This window comes from Elephantulus edwardii, unplaced genomic scaffold (genome assembly GCF_000299155.1).
Source record: "Elephantulus edwardii isolate Elephantulus edwardi_28Jun2011 unplaced genomic scaffold, EleEdw1.0 scaffold00006, whole genome shotgun sequence".
Classification (NCBI taxonomy): Eukaryota; Metazoa; Chordata; class Mammalia; order Macroscelidea; family Macroscelididae; genus Elephantulus; species Elephantulus edwardii.
In genome coordinates this window covers 17,203,433-17,223,409 of record NW_006399756.1, presented here as the reverse complement: position 1 = coordinate 17,223,409, position 19,977 = coordinate 17,203,433, and the positions used below count along the sequence as shown (strand labels likewise).

The 19,977-nt window shown below is 45.1% G+C and overlaps 2 protein-coding genes across 2 annotated transcripts in view; one reads left to right on the top strand and one right to left on the bottom strand.

Moving 5' to 3' along the window:
- NRAP (nebulin-related anchoring protein) overlaps positions 1–8,767 on the bottom strand; it is a 97,159-nt gene extending 88,392 nt beyond the window's left edge. Inside the window, exons 1-4 of the mRNA XM_006880166.1 lie at positions 8,696–8,767; positions 8,154–8,248; positions 7,504–7,591; positions 586–690 (exon numbers count right to left, since the gene is read on the bottom strand). Of these exons, the coding sequence (XP_006880228.1) occupies positions 586–690; positions 7,504–7,591; positions 8,154–8,248; positions 8,696–8,767 (360 nt within the window). The remainder of the gene's footprint in view (positions 1–585; positions 691–7,503; positions 7,592–8,153; positions 8,249–8,695) is intronic.
- Positions 8,768–10,885: 2,118 nt separating this feature from the next.
- Positions 10,886–19,977, top strand: part of CASP7 (caspase 7, apoptosis-related cysteine peptidase) — a 50,668-nt gene continuing 41,576 nt past the window's right edge. The window contains exons 1-2 of the mRNA XM_006880165.1: positions 10,886–10,957; positions 16,652–17,104. Of these exons, the coding sequence (XP_006880227.1) occupies positions 10,886–10,957; positions 16,652–17,104 (525 nt within the window). The remainder of the gene's footprint in view (positions 10,958–16,651; positions 17,105–19,977) is intronic.

Here is a 19,977-nt window from a genome sequence, read left to right as displayed (position 1 = left end):
TAAATAAATAAATAAAATTAAGAGCTGTAGGTGCCTCTATAAAGGCAACTGGAACAGGAAATTGTGGACAAGTTTTGTGTTTGCGGGTTTTTCGACAATAAGAAACATTCAAAAATTGAGTATGTGAATAAAAATAAATAGCCGAGCAATTTTTAATCTCTGAGGTGGCCAAAAGCAGACGATTGTAAATTTCCAGGTGCTTGTAAGTCAAAGGCATCCAGGTGGCTAAAAATGACCAGTATCAACAGGATGCACTACCCAATGTGAGCAGAAAAGGGGGAAGACCACCTTGGATCTCTCAGGAAAATGAGACAAGAGATGATCAGAATTGTGGTGGGGAAATAAAGAGGAGCAGGTGAGGCCACGTGGAGCATCAGAGAAAGGGTAGGCTTGGTCTCGCGTCTGGATTCCTGTTATCAGTAACAGAAACAGAGTGGGTGCAAGGAAGCAGCCAATGAACATGGGCTCGAGTTGACATAAAGGAAGAGATCTAAGGGATGTTGATGGTAGTCTTACTGATCTGTCCCTGATTACCCTTGTCATTCTGCTCTTTTCTTCCACATTCGCTTCCAGCTGTCCTCTCACCTCGCTCCCCAGTGGCTGCTTCTCAGGACCAGCTGTTCCATCCGTGGGATTCATGTCCCAGTTCAACACAGATTTAAATCGCTCACCATCTTCTTGCTCAACCACCTGCACAAGGAAGACACCATCATAATGTTGCCATTCAGAGAAGAAAAAGAAAACACAGATAAGCTAAGGGTTTCCCTGCATGCTAACTGCAGAGCATTTGAACTCTAATGCAGTGTAAACCAGGCTGTCAGTCTCACGGGGCTTCCTGTGTACCCTCCAGCAGCACTTATAGAGCACCTGCTGTGTGCAGAGCTCTGTTCTGTGAGGAGTTAAAAACATCTAGATCATTCTCTCCGTGAATTTATCATACAACACAACAGACTAGTTTCATAAAACACATGAAACACTGATGATTTTTAGTTTCATTCTAAGAACTCCCAAGGGGACAAGTTAAAATGCTTGTTCCCCAAATTCATGAAGTTGCTCTCGAGTACTTCCATTGTTTTAACATTTTAATATATGTTGTTGTGTACTGCTGGGTCAGAACCAATCAGCAGATTGTAGTTGCCCTTCTGCTGGGTTTTCAGAAACAGCAAATCACACCAGAACAGATAGCCCTTTTTCTCCCACAAAGCAGCTGGTGATTTGAACAGTATGCCTTTGACTTGACAATGCAACTCCTTACCACTAAGCCACCAGAGCTCCTTTTAGATATGTTATGTTATGTTATGTTATGTTATGTTATGTTTCATGTATGGTATGTTATGTTTGTTAGGTTACGTTAGGCTATGCCAGTATGCTAGGCTATGTTATGTTGTTGTTGTTGTTGTTGTTGCTGTTGTTGTTGTGTGCCATTGAGTCAGAACCGGCTCATAGCCGACCCTCTAGTGAGTTTTCACAGGTAGTAAATTGCATGGAGAAGAATGCCCATCTTTCTCTCATGGAGCAGCTGGTGGATTCAAAGCACATACCTTTGTGTTGGTAGTGTAATTCCTTACCTCTAAGCCACCAGGATCAGAGTTCTTTTTCCCCCCTTAACAATACTCATTGTTCCAATGGCATTTGTTGAAAGCTAATTGATACTACATTTAATGACAATGATGGTTTAGCATACTTCTAGATGCCATACACGTGCAGATCTATTTCGGGACTTTGTACTCTTCTTTATTGGTTGTACCATTAGGACATCGTGTTGGTTGCTACTTCTTTTATAATAAGTATTGATTAGGTTCCATTTTTGGTCTTTAAGAATTCTTGGCTATTCTGGACTCCTGTATTTTCATATCAATTTTAGATGTAGTCTGTCATTTTACACCAAAACAGTAACAAAAATATCAAGACTTTGATTGGCATTCTTTGAATGCATTAGATAAATCTGGACAGATTAAAAAGAACCCAAGAAGGACAAACTATTAAAAAGGAGGGGGGACCAAACAACAACAAATCTGAGGTCCCCAATGAGGACAAAAATCTTCCATCTAGACAGGTAAGATGAGCAGATATGGGCAGGTGAAAGGACTTCACCTATGGCTATAAATAAACTTGGCATATCATTTTCTATATTCATATAAGTATATGCTATAAATATACAAAAGTATATAGCTGAAGTACTAGGGGAAAACTATTTACATAAACGTCTTAATCATAACCAACTATCCTAAGGAAATTAGTAATTTACTGGCCTTAGAATCTCGGCATCAAGAGGAACATCAAGGTCTCCAGATATAACAGCCCTCAAAGACAATGTTCTAAATCATAGTTTAGTAAGCAACTGTTGTTGTTGCTGTTAAGTGCCACTGAGTTGCAGGCGACTCATAGTGACTCTATGAAGGAGAGTCCTCTACGCTTGGGTGCCTTTCATCCTTTCTACAGGTTCATAGGGTTTCGACTCATAGTGACTCTATGAAGGAGAGTCCTCTACGCTTGGGTGCCTTTCATCCTTTCTACAGGTTCATAGGGTTTCCGGAGGCAAGCTATTATGGAAGTGGATGCCACTCCTCCTTCCAAAGTAAGCAACTAGGGTCTTAAAATTTTCTGAGAAGTCATCTAAGGTACAACTATGTCCCTTCCCACCCCCATCAAGAACAAAGAAAAATAAAAGCAAAGATGTACTGAAACTATTAGTCCAAAGGCCTACGGACCAGAAGAATGAGAAGGTGTCAGAGAATGCTAATGATCACTTTAGAAAGGATCACGGTAGAACACCCTGGCTGGAGAATGGACAGATACAGAATAAGACCTAAAAAGACAAAAAATGGCCAGTCTTATTGGCCGGTAGAGACCAGTAGAGCTGCCCTTCCAAACTATGGCCCTTAGATGACCTTCAAACCTGGAACAAACTCAAACTCATGCCTGTAGGGTTGGAACCGACCAATAATGGACCATCCAGATTCCCAAGGTTATAAATTACTTCTCTTTCTCCCTCACTGTTTTCACTGTGCAGCATCAAGTCAGAACTGACTCATAGTTGACCTGGGCAATCTCCTCCCATGCGATTAACTGCCTCTGAAAACACACTGGAAGGTCAGCTATGGGCCATTTCCTACTTTATGGCACATAACAACAAATCACAGCGGAGGAGATTGCCCATCTTTCTCCCTTGCAACAGCGGGTATATTCGAACTGTTTGCCTTTGAGATGGAAACCCAGCTCCTTACCATAGGGTTATAAAGCATCCTCCTGAAAGTTGCTAATGGATTCAAACTGCCACTGGGTTATGACCTTTGGGTGAGCAATGCAACTGCTCAGAGACAACCTGTAAGGTGAACACCAGGAAAGACCTCATTTTAAAAAATAACCAAACCGTATACGGTCAAAAGAGCAGCACTGGCACAAAAAGAAAACTCTGGAGGCCAGAAGGGAGGCTACAGGATTAACAGAGATAAAAGTCATAAGAAGGAAGGAGTAAGAATACAATTAAATGGTGAATATTGTAATTAATGTTATAAAATGTGTATGAAAGGTTGATTGGAGAAAATAAAGAAATCTGCCAACAGATATTGAGAAGACGTGTGTGATTTCATTAGATTAAAATTGATCAACATTGAAACTTTTTATTTTATGGATTAAACAAGCTCAGAAATAATAAACCAACTTGTCCAAATCAGAAAGCAGGTTAGCAAGTTTATGGTAGGAATTTTAGTTTCCTGTTGAGGTCACTTTCTGTCATTGTTAGGCTTGTTACAGCTTAATACCCTTCATATATACACATTTATAAGAAATATATCATTATAGTCATATTAAGTTGAGAGATCTCTGCATGCCTTTTTCTTTGTATTTCAGAAACGATGTGAATATTACCTCGATTTAAGGGTATGCTTCTCAGTGAAGCACTAAGGATATGTGAAGAAGTCTTTGTCAGGGAACTGTTCTATCATTGCTGGGTATCCAGCAGTCCCCTGACCACCACTCACGTCAGGGAACTGTTCTATCATTGCTGGGTATCCAGCAGTCCCCTGACCACCACCCACTAGTATGCCAATGACAACCTCAAACCCTGAGCTGTGGCAACCAAGCATGTCCCCAGACTCTGCTAAATGTCCTCTGGGAGTGAAACTGTTCTCTGTTGAGAACTATTGACTTAAAAAGTCAGAAATACATGAACCAAAATAAATCTTCTTCCTCACCTACAGGAAGTCGCATTTGCTGTGCTCCTCCCATGATAAAAGCCTATGGCCTCAGGCTACTCATGAGTCTAGTGATTGTACCAGGAAGTAGGGAGAAAGCTGTAAATGTACAGAAATCTGGGGCTAAAGTTCATTCTCTAAGTAGAAAAAAGTCGAAATGTTTTCTTCCTCTAAGAATTCCGTTCACACTTAGAAAGCAGACAACTCTGTCTTAGTAAATATTTATGCATTTTAAAAGTGTGACATTTAGGAAACAAAACTGTAAACTTGCTTCAAATGTCAGCTCACAATCTTTATCCTACTTCTTTCTTCAGCACCATCTCTGAATTATCACCATTCCCTGCTTATTTTAGCACATGCATAAGGAACTTGCTTTCTATTCCATTGGCGGCCCCAAAGATACAAGTAAGAAAGTCAGTCCGCACGTTCCCCAGGCGGGGTTTAAGTCAGGGTCACAACTGTCTATTTGAATTTTCCCTGCACAGGAAGAAGGAGAAAATCATCTCAACATGTAAGTGCTTGGTATACACTCCTAGGCATGTACACACACACACACACACACACACACACACACACACTTGCATGTATAATCACATCGATGCACACACACATGAATATGCATATACACACTGTATACAGTCATATATATGCACAAGCTCACCACACAGATGTATGCATAAACATTTAAACATACCACATACATACATGCATACACACACTAGGTACATTGATACACACACACACACACACATATATATGCACAAATAGACATATGCACACTAGATTGTTGTTACTGTTTTCTACTGAGTAGGAACTGGCTCAAAACTGACCCTCCAGTGGGTTTTCAGAGGCAGCAAATCACAGGGTAGGAAACAGCCCATCTTTCTCCCATGGAGCAGCTGTTGGATTTGAACTGCATGCCCTTGGGATTGCAGGATAGCTTCTTACCACTAGGCCACTAGAGCTCACTATAGATATATATACATATGTTGTTGTTGTTGTTGTTAAGTGCCATCAAGTCCTAAGCGACTCACAGCTACCCAATGAACGAAAGACTTGGACACTTGTCTATCTTTCACCCTTTCTCCAGGTTCATAGGGTTTCCAGAGGCAAGCTATTTCAGAAGTGGATGCCACTCCTGCTTCCAAGCTTGTTTTAATCAGGGAGCTCCACCAAACACTGTCCACCATGGGTAACCATTCTCACATTTGACTCATCAGTTTCACAGTGTTCAGCTTCACAGCAACCACGAGTTACCTCTGTACAGCAAGTGGACATACCAGGGCTATATGACCTAGAAGAATATTTGACCAAATATTTACAAACCCCAATTAAAGGGTGAAAGTTATACAAGTGTCCAGGTCTTTTGATCACAGGGTCGCTATGAGTCATGTACAACACGATGGCCTCTAACAACAGACACGCACCACAAATACATGTATGGACAAACACTTGCACCACAGGCACACACAGACCACACACACACCACACACACATGTACAAGTATACACATACGCATCCTATACACGCACCACACACATACATATACACACATGCACAAAGCACACACAAAGCACACACAAAGCACAAAGTATATATATATATACATGCCACAAAAATGCATGTGGGCAAACATACCACACACATATGCATACACACATACATATACATTTATCCATACACACACCACATACACATACATTTGGATATGTCTACACACCAATATGTACAAATATTCCACACGATATACATATGCAGACACACACACTCCCCACATGGACACACATACACATACACAGACGTCTCCACCTGTATGTAAACACATGCACTGAGACAAGCCTCTTGGGAAGCTCACGTCACTGTCTGTGGCTGGAAATAGAACCAGTGATAATCCCAGCCTCACTCCCGTCTGAGCCTGTCACACACAGTGAAAAGAAAATGAGTCCCTCACTCCCCGAGAGGGAGGTAAGCGCTGTGTGACTTGTCGCTTGATTTTAACGTGGAATCAGGCCAGTTGAGGCCTAGAGGGGGCAGAAAAATACAGAGCTGTTCGAGGTCTGGGGAATGCAGCTTGTGCAAACAGGGCTCTGATCCAGAAGTGCATCTCCTCCTCATTAATGTGGCCAGCTTTGGATATTTGAAAACATGGACAGCTGCTTCGTGTGTTTTTTCCTTCTAGAGAGTTTAGCACCCTCTAGGTTCTATGGAAGTGGGCCAGTGGGGCAGTGTAGAGTGGTGGGGGTGCTGTGGTCTCTAAAGTCAGAGCCAAGTCATCGCTGACCCCACAGCAGTTTTCAGAAGCTGCAAATAGCACAGGAGACGGTCCATCTTTCTCCCTTGAAACAGCTGGTGGATTTAAACCACCTGCCTTTGAGCTGACAGTGTAACTCCTTAGCCGCCAGAGCTCCCAATAATAACTGCATATACAATAAAATATAAAGAGTCACAGGCAAGGACCCTTGCTGAACTTGAAGATAGCCTGGGCAGGCAGGCAGGCAGGCAGGCATCACCATGAGGGGAGGTGACCTCAGAGAGAATTTCAGTGAAGTGAGATTGCTAAAGAGCTTTGAATTCATATGCAATTTTCTAATTTTAGAAAGTTGCTAATGCTGACTCCCACATAGCGACTTCTTTTGGGGCTGAAGGGAGAGAATGTAAACTCCAATGATTCATCGGATTTTTTGTTTTAATCGGATGCAAGAGTTCAATTAATAGCGAGTTACTTAACAAAAACATTTCTATTGATTTTTCAAACTATGCTGGGTTCATTAAGGTAATTTACTTGTTAATCCCCCCATTCTCCAAGCCTCAAAACAAAATATTATTTCCAAATAGAAAAAATCTTTGATCTGCCCTGACTCAAAGGGGAGAGCCAAAGTGCAAAGAATGTCAAGCCACTGGACGGGGAGGGATCGAAGAGTGTGGAGGTAGAGGTTTTCTAGGTTCTTTACCAAAATATCGCAGCAGGAAGCTAAGGAAGCCCCTTGTGATGTTCTTGAACTTTGTATTAAGTTATTATTATGAAGTTCCAAGTGTATACAGGGTCTCTTGAATAAATTGTCACCAAGGTCCAGAACTAGCACAGGATACAGAGACTCGGAATAGTAATGCTACATTAGCTTGTACATTTGTTCCTGTATTTTTAAATGAAAATAGAAACATCTGTCACTTAAATGCACTTTGCATGAGTATATGGGAGAAATGAACTCAAAAACATATAGGCAGAGACCCCAGAAAACTCAACAGGTGCGTGAGTGGGAGGATTTTCTTCAAAGGTTATTTTGAACTGCAAAGTGGGGTGACTTACACCACTGATGGCATCTTGGGGTTTCCTCACATTTGGACTTAAAGGTGTGTAGTAGACGCTGGTGAAAGTGTTGTTCTTGGGGTTGTGGCTGCAAAAAAACCGTACATAGACATGTGAGTCAAAACAGAAATGCACTTGGCCCTAGATGACTGACTGTGAAACCCTTTCAAATGGTCTCAGGTTTTCATCAAGAAATACAAGATTTAGTAACTGAGTCCTTGGTTTTCTCGGCATGTGTTTTGAAGCAAACTTTGCAGCCAACCAAGGACTTTTCACACATACATATTAAGGACAAAATGGAACTGAAAATGACCATTAAAAACTTTCAGAAAACAAGAGATAGGGACTCTAAAGTTATTGAAGAAGAAAATACATTTTAAACCTGATGAGCGTATCTATAGCAAATATATTGTTCTGCACAATGGCAACACTTTGACATACAACATCATGGATAGATTTGATCTTTTGCATTACAGAAATTTCCGATGCTTTCTGTCTGTCAAATGCAATGCCAGCGAGGCGAGTGAAAACTTTTGAAGAGGTATTTCTTGGGTTTAAACGGCGGAGTTGCTGATTTGAATCTAATTGGCTACTTGGGATAACACAAGCCAAACTCAAGAAGTATCAAAAGGCAGGGAGCCCACACTTACGCGTGACAGTATGGCTTCTTCTGGTGACTCACAAAGTTGTTGACTGATAGTATCATCTTGCACACTTCACAGTGAAAACACGCCTTGTGCCATATCTAGAAACCACAGAGAAGAGATTTAGCAAAATCACCTGTTTTCAAGACTCAAGATCTCTGTGTTTTTCAGGGTAAGAAATTGGAGGTCAGTGATAAGATAGCAATGTAAACACTAGCTCGATTAAAAATATTAAATAGATTCTCTTGTTATTTTTTTCCCCCTCAAGAGGACGTAGAAACTGGTAGAACCCAAGAAAGCTAAGGTAGGAAAAGCCACTCTTTCTTGCAGTTCGAAAAACACAACATGCCCCTGTGTTGAAAGATGCATTTCATTTGACCTTTCCACATCCTCTTTGCCGTGTAGTCAGACAGACCCTGGAAGGCGCTGTGATTATCTACAAGGTCTCAAATCTTTACAGAGGCCGACTGCCACGCAGAGCAGCTGGTGGGTGCAAATCTCCCACCTTTCCTTTTGTGATTTGAGGAGGTCAAGAAACTGCCACTGACCTGATCTAGACAGCTGATCTTCTCAGCGGGGTAAACCCCATATCCACACCTAGAACAAGGCTGCACATTCATCTCCAAGTCAGAAGACAGAGAACCCAGCCAGGCGAGAACCCCAAGCACACAGGACCAGCCTCGTCGATCAAATCTCCAAAATGCCAAGCCTGTAAAATCCGCGCGGCCACCTGGACCTCTCAGAATCCACCTTCCACTTTCCTTTGCTGACCTTCTAGTTTGAAGCCAGCCGCTGGATGGATGGCTTTTAAAGCGGCCACTTACTCAAGAGACTATTTTGGCAACTGGCTCAGCACGCATGCGCCCAGGAAGTGAGTCGGAGGTATTTGTAGCTGACATGTTTCTCTAAATAGAAAAGTGAACTCAACGGCCGCATCGTGTTGGCCTGGATGACCACATGCTGGTGGTGACCAGAAGGCGTGTTGTAGTCTGTCTCACAGTAGCTGTGATCATCACCCAAGAAAAGGAGCTGAGAGAAGGCGCCACGCCCTCCCCAACCCCCAAATTAGAAAGGGGTGCTCGAGGAGTGTCCAGGGGCAAAGGGCAGCCCCCCAAAACACGGGAGGGGAAACAGCACCGAGTCCCGCCATCAGAAAGGTAAAGACCTGCTTGAATTTTAGCAGGAGCGATTAAAAATGTGTGCACCAGTGAGGCAGAAGTGTCTGTTGGTACTTGTGTCTATTAACCTGTGTTGAGTAAGTTGTGTTCAATAACTTGTGCTCAATAGCTTTTGCTGAGCAGAAGTCTAGGTGGCACCATGTTTAAAGCATTTGACTGCTAACCTGGTCAGAGGTTTGAACCCACTGGCATCTCCATGGGTGGAAGATGTGACAATGTGCTTCCCGAGATACTACCCAGCTTTGGGAGGACTACGGGCGGTTAGTTCTACCCCCCAAGATATGAGACAGTACACTAGTGCGTGAACCCTCCGTCAGAAGCTGCCCCCGGACAGCAGGGGTTTTAGTTTATCTTTGCTCAAGTGGGAAAACCCAAAACAAATGCAAATGACTTGTATTTCATCCTAAACCTGAAGGTGTCCACTCAAAGGTCTGAAGGAGAAGTTATTTGAAGCTACAACTTCTCTGCTTTCTCCCTAAACTGTGTTAACTATCAACTCACTGCCATTGCTGGTTGCACCTAGTCAATTCCGACTGAGGGTGACCGCATGTATTACAGGTAGAAAAGCTCCACGGGGTTTTCTTGGCTCTGAGCAGTTCAGCAGGGAGCACCTGAGGCCTAGTGGATAAAGGCAGGTGCTTTGAATTCATCAATCGCTCTGCTCCACGAGAGAAAACAGGCAGGCTCCTCTCTCGCTATTTACAGCCTCTGAAGACCTGTTAGAGGGTCGGTTAGGAGTTGGCTGGGTTAAGTTATAAAGCAGATCACCACACTTTTTCTTCCCTGTTGCTTTTGGGTGCCATCAAATCAACTGCCACTCAAGCCATTTTATGAACAACAGATCAGAACCTTGTCATATCTTCTCTCCCTTCCCATCTCTGATAGACTTCACCCACTCTGATGGTCGCTGGTGTCAGAATGTCTTCCTCTCGTCCTCCAGCCCTCCACCTTTTTCAACATGTTATCTCTTCCTAAGCATTGGCCCCTAGTGTTACATATTAAGCGCCTGATGGGAAAACACAGGCCCATCTGCTGTAGGTCACCACTTCTCTTCAATCTTGGCCAGCTGTTGCTACGACAGAGTCAGTCTCTGGGTTTTCCTGAGTAGCCAGATATCGGTATGCTCATATAAAATCCCATTTTTAGAAACTCTTGGAGCTAAACAGGACCGTGCTGGCAGGCTATCGGTTTGTGACCCTTGACTTAAACTGTTGGCGAACATTCTGCTGATATCGGGTGGTATCAAAGAGAGAGCAGCAGCTCTAGGGTTGTGCTGTGAGAGCCAGGAGCAGAGAGGGAGTAAGCCACACAGTCTGTGAAGAAATTGGGGCTCATCCAAGACCAGGGAGAAGGGGTGGGATCTGAGTGTGAAGGAAAGGCGCCCCACAGCCCTGTCTCCCAGCCTGGGGCATGATCTCAGGCAAGGGTGTAGGTTCAGCAATGATTCCCTGGTGAACTGTGAGGTGGGCGGTGAGGTGGCCCCAAGTCAGAGCAAAAGGGAACAGTGCAGACCAAAGGCCAGAAACCTACCGTCATAAAATCGATTCCAACTGATAGTGAATGGCCTTCCACCTGGTTTCTGAGGCTGTAAATCCTTATGAGACCGTGCACATTTCCCAGGCTAAGAAGCTGGTGGGTTTGGACCATTGATTTTTTTGGTTAAGAGTCTGACACCTTATGTGCTGAACTACCAGAACCCCTTAGAGAGCAGAAGAGCCCCATAAGTGTTCTGTCCGGAATCAGCCTTACTTGGGAATAGGGTAGGAACTCCAGTAACCACTGAGAATGAAGTGCCTGTGTCCTTAATCTAGCTGCTGTTAAATGCCTTCTAGTTGTTTCTAGTGTACAACAAAAGGAAACACTGCCCTGGCCTGTGCCATCCTCGCAGGCCTGCTGTGCGGGAATCCAGCTATTTGAGGCTCTATTTCTCTTTCTCTGACTCTGTTTTCCCAAGCGTGCTATCTTCCTTCAGGGCCTGGGCCCTCCTGGTAGCACGCCCACGGCACGTGAGATGAGGTCTGGCCATCCTCGGCTCTTCCCTAGCTTCATGCTCTGATTATTAGTGCATCCTGGCAGTTGTTTCTTCTCATTGTGAGCCGTGTCACGTCAGCATGGGAAGGTCCTGAAGCTTTACTCGTAAAGGGAGACTCTGCTTTCAGGAGGCAGCTCTTCTCCTGTCACCTTCTGAGAGTCTGACGACCTGAGCAGCCTCTCGTCCACACCGTATCCCACCATGCTCTGCTGTGGTTCACAAGGTGTTCACTGAACACTTACTGCATAAAGCCAGTCCTGCTCCATCATCTGTCTGGGTTTGGTAACTCCACTTAGACCTGTCCACCGTGGGTGACCCTGCTGTGTTTGAAATACTGACAGCATAGCTTCCAGTGTCACAATTCACAAACGACCACAGCACAGCAAACTGAGAAGCATCTGGGAGCCCTTGCCCTGACTGAAGAAAAATCACGGTCCAACTCGATTTCAGGAAAAGAGTATACATAGATTTTTACCGCCCCCCCCCAAGGTTGTAATTATAATCCATATCTGCTTATAGGCTCCTTGTGTAGTTGTGGAAAGGATTACTATTGAGAAAAAGATGGCTGTGAAGTTTGAGTAGCACTTCTGCTTATTAGATGTAAATTTTTTTTTATTTTTATTTTCTTATGTGTGTGTGTGTGTGTGTGTGTGTGTGCCGTCAAATCAGATCTGACTGGTACAGGAGGAGATTGTCCCTCCTTCTCCAGCTGAGAATCTGGTGGATTCCATCCGTGTGCCTCTGGGATTGCAGTGCAGCTTCTTGCCACTAGGCCACCAGAGCTCCCGAGATGTGAAAAATTTCAAGGAGAAATAACCCCATAGAACTAGAAATAAAACCATTTAGAGAACTAGATAAAAACACTTTTTTGCTGAAACAAAATAGACACAGTCCACGCCTGCTTCCTGGAAACCGTGAAGAGTCCCCTGTGTCCATTCCACCCTGTCCTGTCACATCTTCTTTAGAAACTGTCCCCTCCTTTGCCTTAACCACCCCTCCCACCTGGTCTCACTGACTCTCTCCAGCCAATCAGCACACAACATTCCTCTGGCTCTAGCGATTGCATCAGAAAGTATCTGTTTTACCCTGGGTTCCCAGAAACCAGTATCTCAGGCAAATGCTCATTTGCAAAGACACCATGCAGATGTAAAATCCCAGGGAGCATGAGGAAATGGAGAGGAAGGTCCGTCTGAAGGTTTGCATGCAAAGTGGCCACTACCTGGTATAAAGTCCAAAGAGTGACTTGATTTCTATCACCAGAAGGCCATAAAACAACAGCCACGCAGGACCATCTGCTGGGATGTTGGTGTCTAGCTTCCCGTGAGGATAGGTTTGTCCTGTTGAATGTTAATGCCTCATTCTCCTCCATGCTGTGGGTGTGTGGATGACTGGGAAGTCCCACAGCATATCACACCCCAGTATCAGCCAGAAAAAAAACAAGGGCAGCCAAAGGTTAGAGACATTATTGAGTTATGGGCATGCGAAGTTGGCGAGGGTCTGCACAGGGCTAGTTGTCACGACAGAGGCCACACTGGAGCGAGAAGGCAAAGGCCCTAAGGTGAGTGAAGCTGAGAAGATCTGAAGTGGCGCTTGAGAGAGGTCATATACATAGTTCATTCAGCAGACAGTTCAAAAGTGGGGCTCGGGGGTGGTAGGTCACAGTGGATCTTGTAGAGTTTTCTCCACCCCCCAACTGTGTTTCTGTGCTTCTACCAATGTCATCTGCTGTTACTAAGAAAGCCTTGACTCATAAAGAGATTGTCGTCAAAGAAATACCCACAGCCTTTTGCTTTGTCTAAGTGACTATTAGGCACAGCTTGTGGGCAGTTAATTTCCTTTTGGAAAGTAAACGTAGTGTATATGATGGTGACTCCTTGTACCTTGGTTCTGTCATCCAGGCTATGAGCTAATTATTTCATATTCTGAATCATCTCCAGAGTCTTCCAGGACTGTAGATGTGAAATGGGTTTGAAACAACAGAGAGCTGATAAATTCAATATGAAGAAACAGCTTCTCACACTTCACCTGTCATTGTTTTGATTGGCTTATTTACTCTCAGTTTGGGGTTTATGCCTGCCCTGGATAAAATTTTCTTAAGCAGAACATTTTTTTAAATTGTTTAATTATTATTAATTTTAATGAAAATTTACAGAGACTGAGAATTTCCATTCATTTATTGTTGCACTTTTCTCCTGCCTAACCCTCCCTCCCCCCAATTCACTCTTCTCTCTGAAAAGTAAAATTCTTTCATTGTTATATATTCCCTTCCCCCAAGTCCACTCCACTATGCACTCTGGATTTCTGCCATGACAATAATACCTAATCACATATCCCTTTTAAACAGTTTTCTCCCTCATCTGTTTCAATGCAGTAAACATATTTATCCCCTCTTTCTCAGTCTCCCCAAGCCTCATTTCAGTCCTGTTTTACAACAGTGGCACTATGCAGTATTTGTCTAAACAGAACTTTTGAGTCATTAATTTATTTAGGAGGTGTTCCTATGATGACTGATGGAGAATTTAAGATGAGTGCATTGGGGAAAAGAAACATCAAGAAAAGGCTTATTTTTAATTAATTATTATCATGGAACTCAATCTTGCTGGGTTCTCCGAAGAACCATGTTGAATGTGTCTCAAAATTGTCTCCCTGGAAGAGAGGAGACTGGGGCAGTTATCCATTTAACTCCCATTCACCGTTGCTTGAGGATTACATACATCATCTACTGCCCTGCACCTTGAGGAAGCAGGCACGCAGGGTGGAAACGTCTGCAGCTTCAGAGAAAGTCCAGAGGCAGTAGAAGGTGCCCTGCTGACAAACTTTATTTTCTGGCCAAAAGGAACCCTGTTGGTGTAACATGTAACTTATCTCCTCTGGTAAAGATTTCCAGGAACCCAACCGAGGGTCTCAACTATGAGTTGAAATCAACTTGAGAGAAGTGGGTTTGGGAATATGGGGTGGGGGTGTGTGTGTGGGTGGGAGAGAGAGAGAGAGAGAAGAGAGCAATTTAAAGTCCTAGTCATATTTTCACAGAGCAGGCAAAAAGAGTGAACTTGGAACTTAGAGGTAATCAGTCAAAAATGAGGAAAGAAAAATATTTCGCCTCCTTGAAGAGTAGGAAAGATGTCTCATTGGTGGAGCTTGTTCAACCTGAGACAATCCTGAAATTCATTAAAATAGTTTGGACTTAGGGGAATTTTTCTGGAATGAGGGATTTTTTTCTGAAATGGTGTAATTATTTGAAATAAAAGGTTAAAAAAATTACATAGTCCAAAGCTATAGAGCCAAAGCTATAGAAACATAGAAGATATGTTTAGAAAGGAACACTATTTAAAGCCAATGTGTTTGTAGAATTATTGTCCAGGGGAAAGTTCAAAAACATTTCTTTCCTTCCACCTTCCCATGATTCTTCATGATGCATATGGTGACAATCTAGATATGGAGCAACACACACACAAATTTTCCATTCCAATCCACAATAAAGAACTAGGAAGAAGTTTTCCTTCACCACCTCTCCATTTCAGTCAGCAAGGAATTTCAGTACGCTCACATATTTTAACATTCGCATGAATCTTAGCATTCTTGTGGATGGTAAATTGATTATTTGTCTGGTCAACCTGATTGACACTAGCAAATCGGTGGCTTAAATGGCTTCTCTGTTTCTTCATCTAAAAAATGAGCAGAGAGAGAAGTTAAGACTTCTTACAACTTCAAAAGTCTGTTTCTCATTCAGAAATAATCTGCAAACCCTTTGATTTATAAATTAGGTAAACCAGAGAGTAATTTTCTTGTTTTACTAATAGGATTCTTCACTTCATGGATGATTCATAACCAAATTCCTTGTTAAAAAATACTTTTTGTGTCTAAAATGAAACTCACTTAGCACTTTCACTTTGGGAATTTGGAGATTGAATTCAGAGCCATTCAGTCAGATCTGGGAAGAGTGTAATCGCATGTTACAATCTTCAAGAATGTGGAATTTGTACATAAATTAATTACTCATAATCAATTAATCTCTGCCATTTGCCTGAGCGCAGGCTTCCCCCGACCCCGTTCCTTTATTGAGCCCTGGGATTCATAGGCTTTCTTCAGATCAAGAAGGTTCAGCCCTTATCCTAGGAGTGTTTAGATTCAGCAGTGAAATCGTAGGTGCAGAAAAGATCAAGCAAGGAAATTAAAAAGATATCATGATGCCGGAGGGTCAGAGAAAGAGAAAGCCTTAGTCGAGATGGATTGGCCCAGTGACCATAACAATGGGCTCGGTCACATAGATCTGAGGAGGGCACTGTGTAAGGCAAGGCCCTGATCTGTTGTTCACAGGGTTGCTATGAAACCTAGTTGACAGGATGGCACCAAACAACAGTTCTTGGCTGATGGCAGGTTTACCCCTTTTCTCAAGGCTTTACCCTCATTTATTGACACCTCAGTATGTCCTAGCTAAGGAGTCCTCTTGGCACAGTGGTTAAAACGCTCGCTGCTAACTGGCGGCTCTGAGGAAGACAGATGTACCAGTCGGTGTCCATAAACATTTCCACTGGGGAAACCCAGCAGAACAGATTTGCTTTTCCTATAGGGTCTCCTTGAGTCCAGAATCAATTACCGTTTGGGGTGTTATTTGGAGACAGATTCCTTGCTTTCTTGAGAAATCTAGGGAAGGGAAGACATTGGAAGCTTAAGTTCTAACCCAAGGGGTGAAGGGAGCCCTGGGGAAGGGCTAACAGAGGTTAAGGGTGAAGTTCAATCACTGCTTGGCGAGTCTGTGGTCTCCAACTTATTCCCGGCCGCATACCCAGCGCCTGACGCATGGGGGCGCCCAAGAAATATTTCGTAGAAGGTTCTGGAGCCGCTTGATTAAAAACTGGCTGCGGGGCGGGGGCAGATTTGGCATCTTTGCGTCCTCTCCCCAAGTTAGGAAGGAGCCTGGAAGATTTCAGCAGATCCCACGATCAGCTGGAGAGGAGGAAGTAACTAATGTAGGAACAGGCGCTCAGGGTCCAGGGTCTGGTTAGGGAAGAGCCTTCTGGCCCTGAGAACTCGGTCTCGGGGGTGATGCTGAGGCTCAGGGAGGGGCTCCCACTGTCGTTGAGGACAGAGGAACTGCCGGGCAGGCCCAGGCATTGGGTTGCCTGGGAAGCTCTGAGATCTGATTGCTTTGCAGGAAGTGCCCTCTGGGGATCCTGATCCAGAGTGTGCGCTCTCCCAGATCCAAAAGTGTGTGTCCCACTGGATGTGGAGTGGGTGGCCTCCCAGATCCCTGAATGTGTGGGCCCCTGGATCTGGAGTGTACGCCCTCTTAGATCCCAGAGAGTGCAGCGCCTTTTGCAGCAGTGCACATAATCTGCAAACTTGACTGTAAACCCCGCGCAGAGCGTGCTCTCTCCTCCCGGGCGCCGCCGGTGGGGCGTGCCCTTCGGACCGGACCCGAGCTGAGCTGCGCGCTGCACGGTTCTGACCCGGAGGCGGTGCCTGCAGCCCCGCCCGGCTCGGTCCCGCCCCTGCTCCGCCTCCTGGGTCCCGGCTTCTACTTTCGCTTTCATATAAAGCCTCCGGGGGACCCGGGTCGAGAGCCACAGGCAGGGCCACTGCAGAGAGCTCAGTACAGGCTTCGAGAAGGTTCTGTGGTCCCTGCTCCCCACGACCGCCCGCCTCTCCCCGCACTTCCGCCGGCCTCTCCCCGCCCGCCTTGCCGGCTGGCTTTCCACCACGACCGAGAACTTTTGGGCACTAAGAGGACATCTGGGCTTCCAGAGGTGAGCGCTCCCTGCCCTCGCCATCGCCAGGCATGCACAGCGGTCCTCTCTCCCTTCTTGCCTGGGGGCTCGGGACACCTGTTGTCCGCGAGATTTTCATGGAAAGGCGGAGTTTGCGGTAAATGGGGAGGAAGCGCAGTTAACGGATATCCCACAGGCCTGGATCCCGGTCCCCACGCGCGTGCTTGCCGCCTGTAGGATATGAGCCGGGCAGTTAGGCGGAATGTTGAGGATTCCCGGCTGGAATGGCGCGGGGAGACTGACCCAGCCTGTTAATGGGAGTGATGGGGTGGCTGCTGGCTTGGAAGGAGCACATCTGTGGTGCACCGTGGGGTTCAGCCCTGGCTCCGAACCTGTGTGCTCCTGTCCTCACTGTCCAGCTCTCCCGTCGCAAAAGCTCTGCAGAGGATTCTAGAAAGTGGGAAAGTAGGCGACCTTTAGCCCAGGGAACTCTCAAACTCCAGGCAATCTTGCAAGTCCTTCATTGTACCCAGGTTTTCAGCTTATGGGGTTTGTACATGGCTCAGGGCAGGTCACCCTTTTCTCTTGAGCACCTGGGCTAGTCCACCTTTATTTCCCTACAGATGATTTACTCCTTCAGAGAGCTCAGTTGACACAGCGTATTATATTACATCCTGTGCTTCTAGTTTAAACGTGAGAGGTTCGAATCTGCCAGATGCTCAGAGACAGAAAGATAGGCAGTCCCCTCCCATAAAGACAGCCTCTGAGTCTCGTTTGTCCAGTAGGGATGGACACGAGACTCTGGGCTCGGGTTTGGGGGTTGATATTTCTTCTTTCAGGGTCTTCTAGGTACCGACCTGACCTTCGTCCCCACTTATCACAACCTCATTTACAGCGCCCAGGTTCATAAGCCACTTTCTTTATGTGTTTAGTGAGCTCTGGTGGCCCAGTAGGTGAGGAGTCCGGGGCATGGGAATCGAACCCGATTCACCGATGGGAACCCTCCAGCCACTCGGAGTAAGAAAGCAGGGCAGGGCCTTGTGCCTTACAGCCCCCGAAGACCTGCTGGAGTGTCGGCTCTGAGTAGGTTCCCCCTCAGTTCACACATGAGGAACACAGCATACCTACTTGCTGTGTGCCATTCACCAGGTTACTTAATGTCTCTGAAGAAACCTAAGTGGTCTCTGCAAATTGGTGGACAAGGCTCCAGTCGCTTGGCAGTACGATGAGAAGCTGGTGACAAAGTGGTGCCCTGAGTGACCAGGGGAACTGCCCACAGTTGGGGAGGAGAGAGTCGAACATCCCAGAGCTGTGTCTTTTTTGTTTTGTTGTTTTTTGTGTTTGTTTGTTTTTTTTTTTGAGCCCTTTGGGAAGATTGCCTTTACTTGGTTAAGAAGTGTGACACAGATTGTCTGACCTCACCTTTCGGGGCAAGTGGTAGCAGCCATAGTCCTTTTCCCCACTTAGAGGGGGAAATATCCAAGTTCAGACAATGGACAGAAGTGATTGCTTTTCCGGAGAAAAACGGCTGCCCCAACATGGGACAGTATTGAGCATGTTTAGAAAAGATCCCCAGAAGGTTCTTATTTGTTAGCGTGGTTGCCCCCCACCTCCCATCTCCACAAAATCTGTTTAGGGAGCTCTGGTTGCCTAGTGCTATGGAGTTACACTGCTAACCCAAAGGCATGTGGTTCAAACCCACCTGCCACTTTATGGGAAAAAGGTGGACAATTTCCTGTGCAGTTTATAGCCTCTGAAACCCCGCTGGAGGAGTAACTGTGAGTTGATTCCAACTCGACAACACGTGAAAACATGAAACAAAACCAGTTTAAAATAGAAACAGACTTTAAAAATATCAGCGAAAGTTGATAGTCCAATGTCTTTGTCTTGGTCCTGCATTCTGTGGACAGTGATAATGGTCCCCATTGCACTGCTGTTAAGTTGAAACTGATACCTAGCTGAGACATCAAGAGGCCTCAGAGACTCTAATTCACCCAGGAAGGGCTTGTCTATCTTTCTCCAAGAAGCTGCTGGTGGTTCAAATCGAAGAGCAACTCTGTAGGAGAAAGGGGGGGCAGGCTTCTCTGTGATTTGTGATTTACAGCCCCCCAAAACCCACAGGAGGGTCAGTTATGAGGCTGTTCTGACTCAGAGGCAAAGCATTTAAGTTGATTCATAAAGGAATATTGCTAAAGTTCCTGCTCGGTGTGAGACACTCTTCTGTGACGGGAATTATGATTAAGATACATTCTCAGTCTTCCAGTGGGTATAGTTCCAGCTGATGCTGGTGCTAGTAGTAATCTCATCTCTCATTACCATCTCTCATCCAGTTGGAACTGACTCATAGCTGACCCATCACTGGTCTTCTGAGGCCGACTGCTCTTTGCAGTGTGGCCCTACAAAGGGGACAGATACAAGGAACTGACTCCAGCCAGCTAGCCCCAGGCTCAGGCAGAGTGAAACAGGCCTGGATTTCTGGGTATACCATGAGAAAGAAGGGAAATAAGGGGCCCGCAGCACCCCTAGGTTCTCAGGGAAACGTCTTTCTTGACTGAATCTGATACCCTATTTGTTTAACTTTGGGGTATCCCCAAAATTCAAACTCAGCCTGGTAGGAATAAGAAGGTAACTGAATCTTTAACCCCTCAGATTTGAAAGGGTGAAAGGTGAAGACTTGCTTAAGAAATCCACCCTGGCAGGTGGTTGGAAGGAAAGCGCCATGCCGCTGCCAGTGTCTAGCATTAACCCAGAGGTAGGCTGGCGGCTTAGTGTATCTACTGAAAGATCAGAGGTTTGAATCTACCAACCGCCCCATGGGAGAAAGCTGGGCAGTTTTCTCTCAGAAACAGTTACAGTCTCAGAAACCCAATGGAGGTTTGAAATGAACTGGAATTATCTTGAGAGCAGTAGGT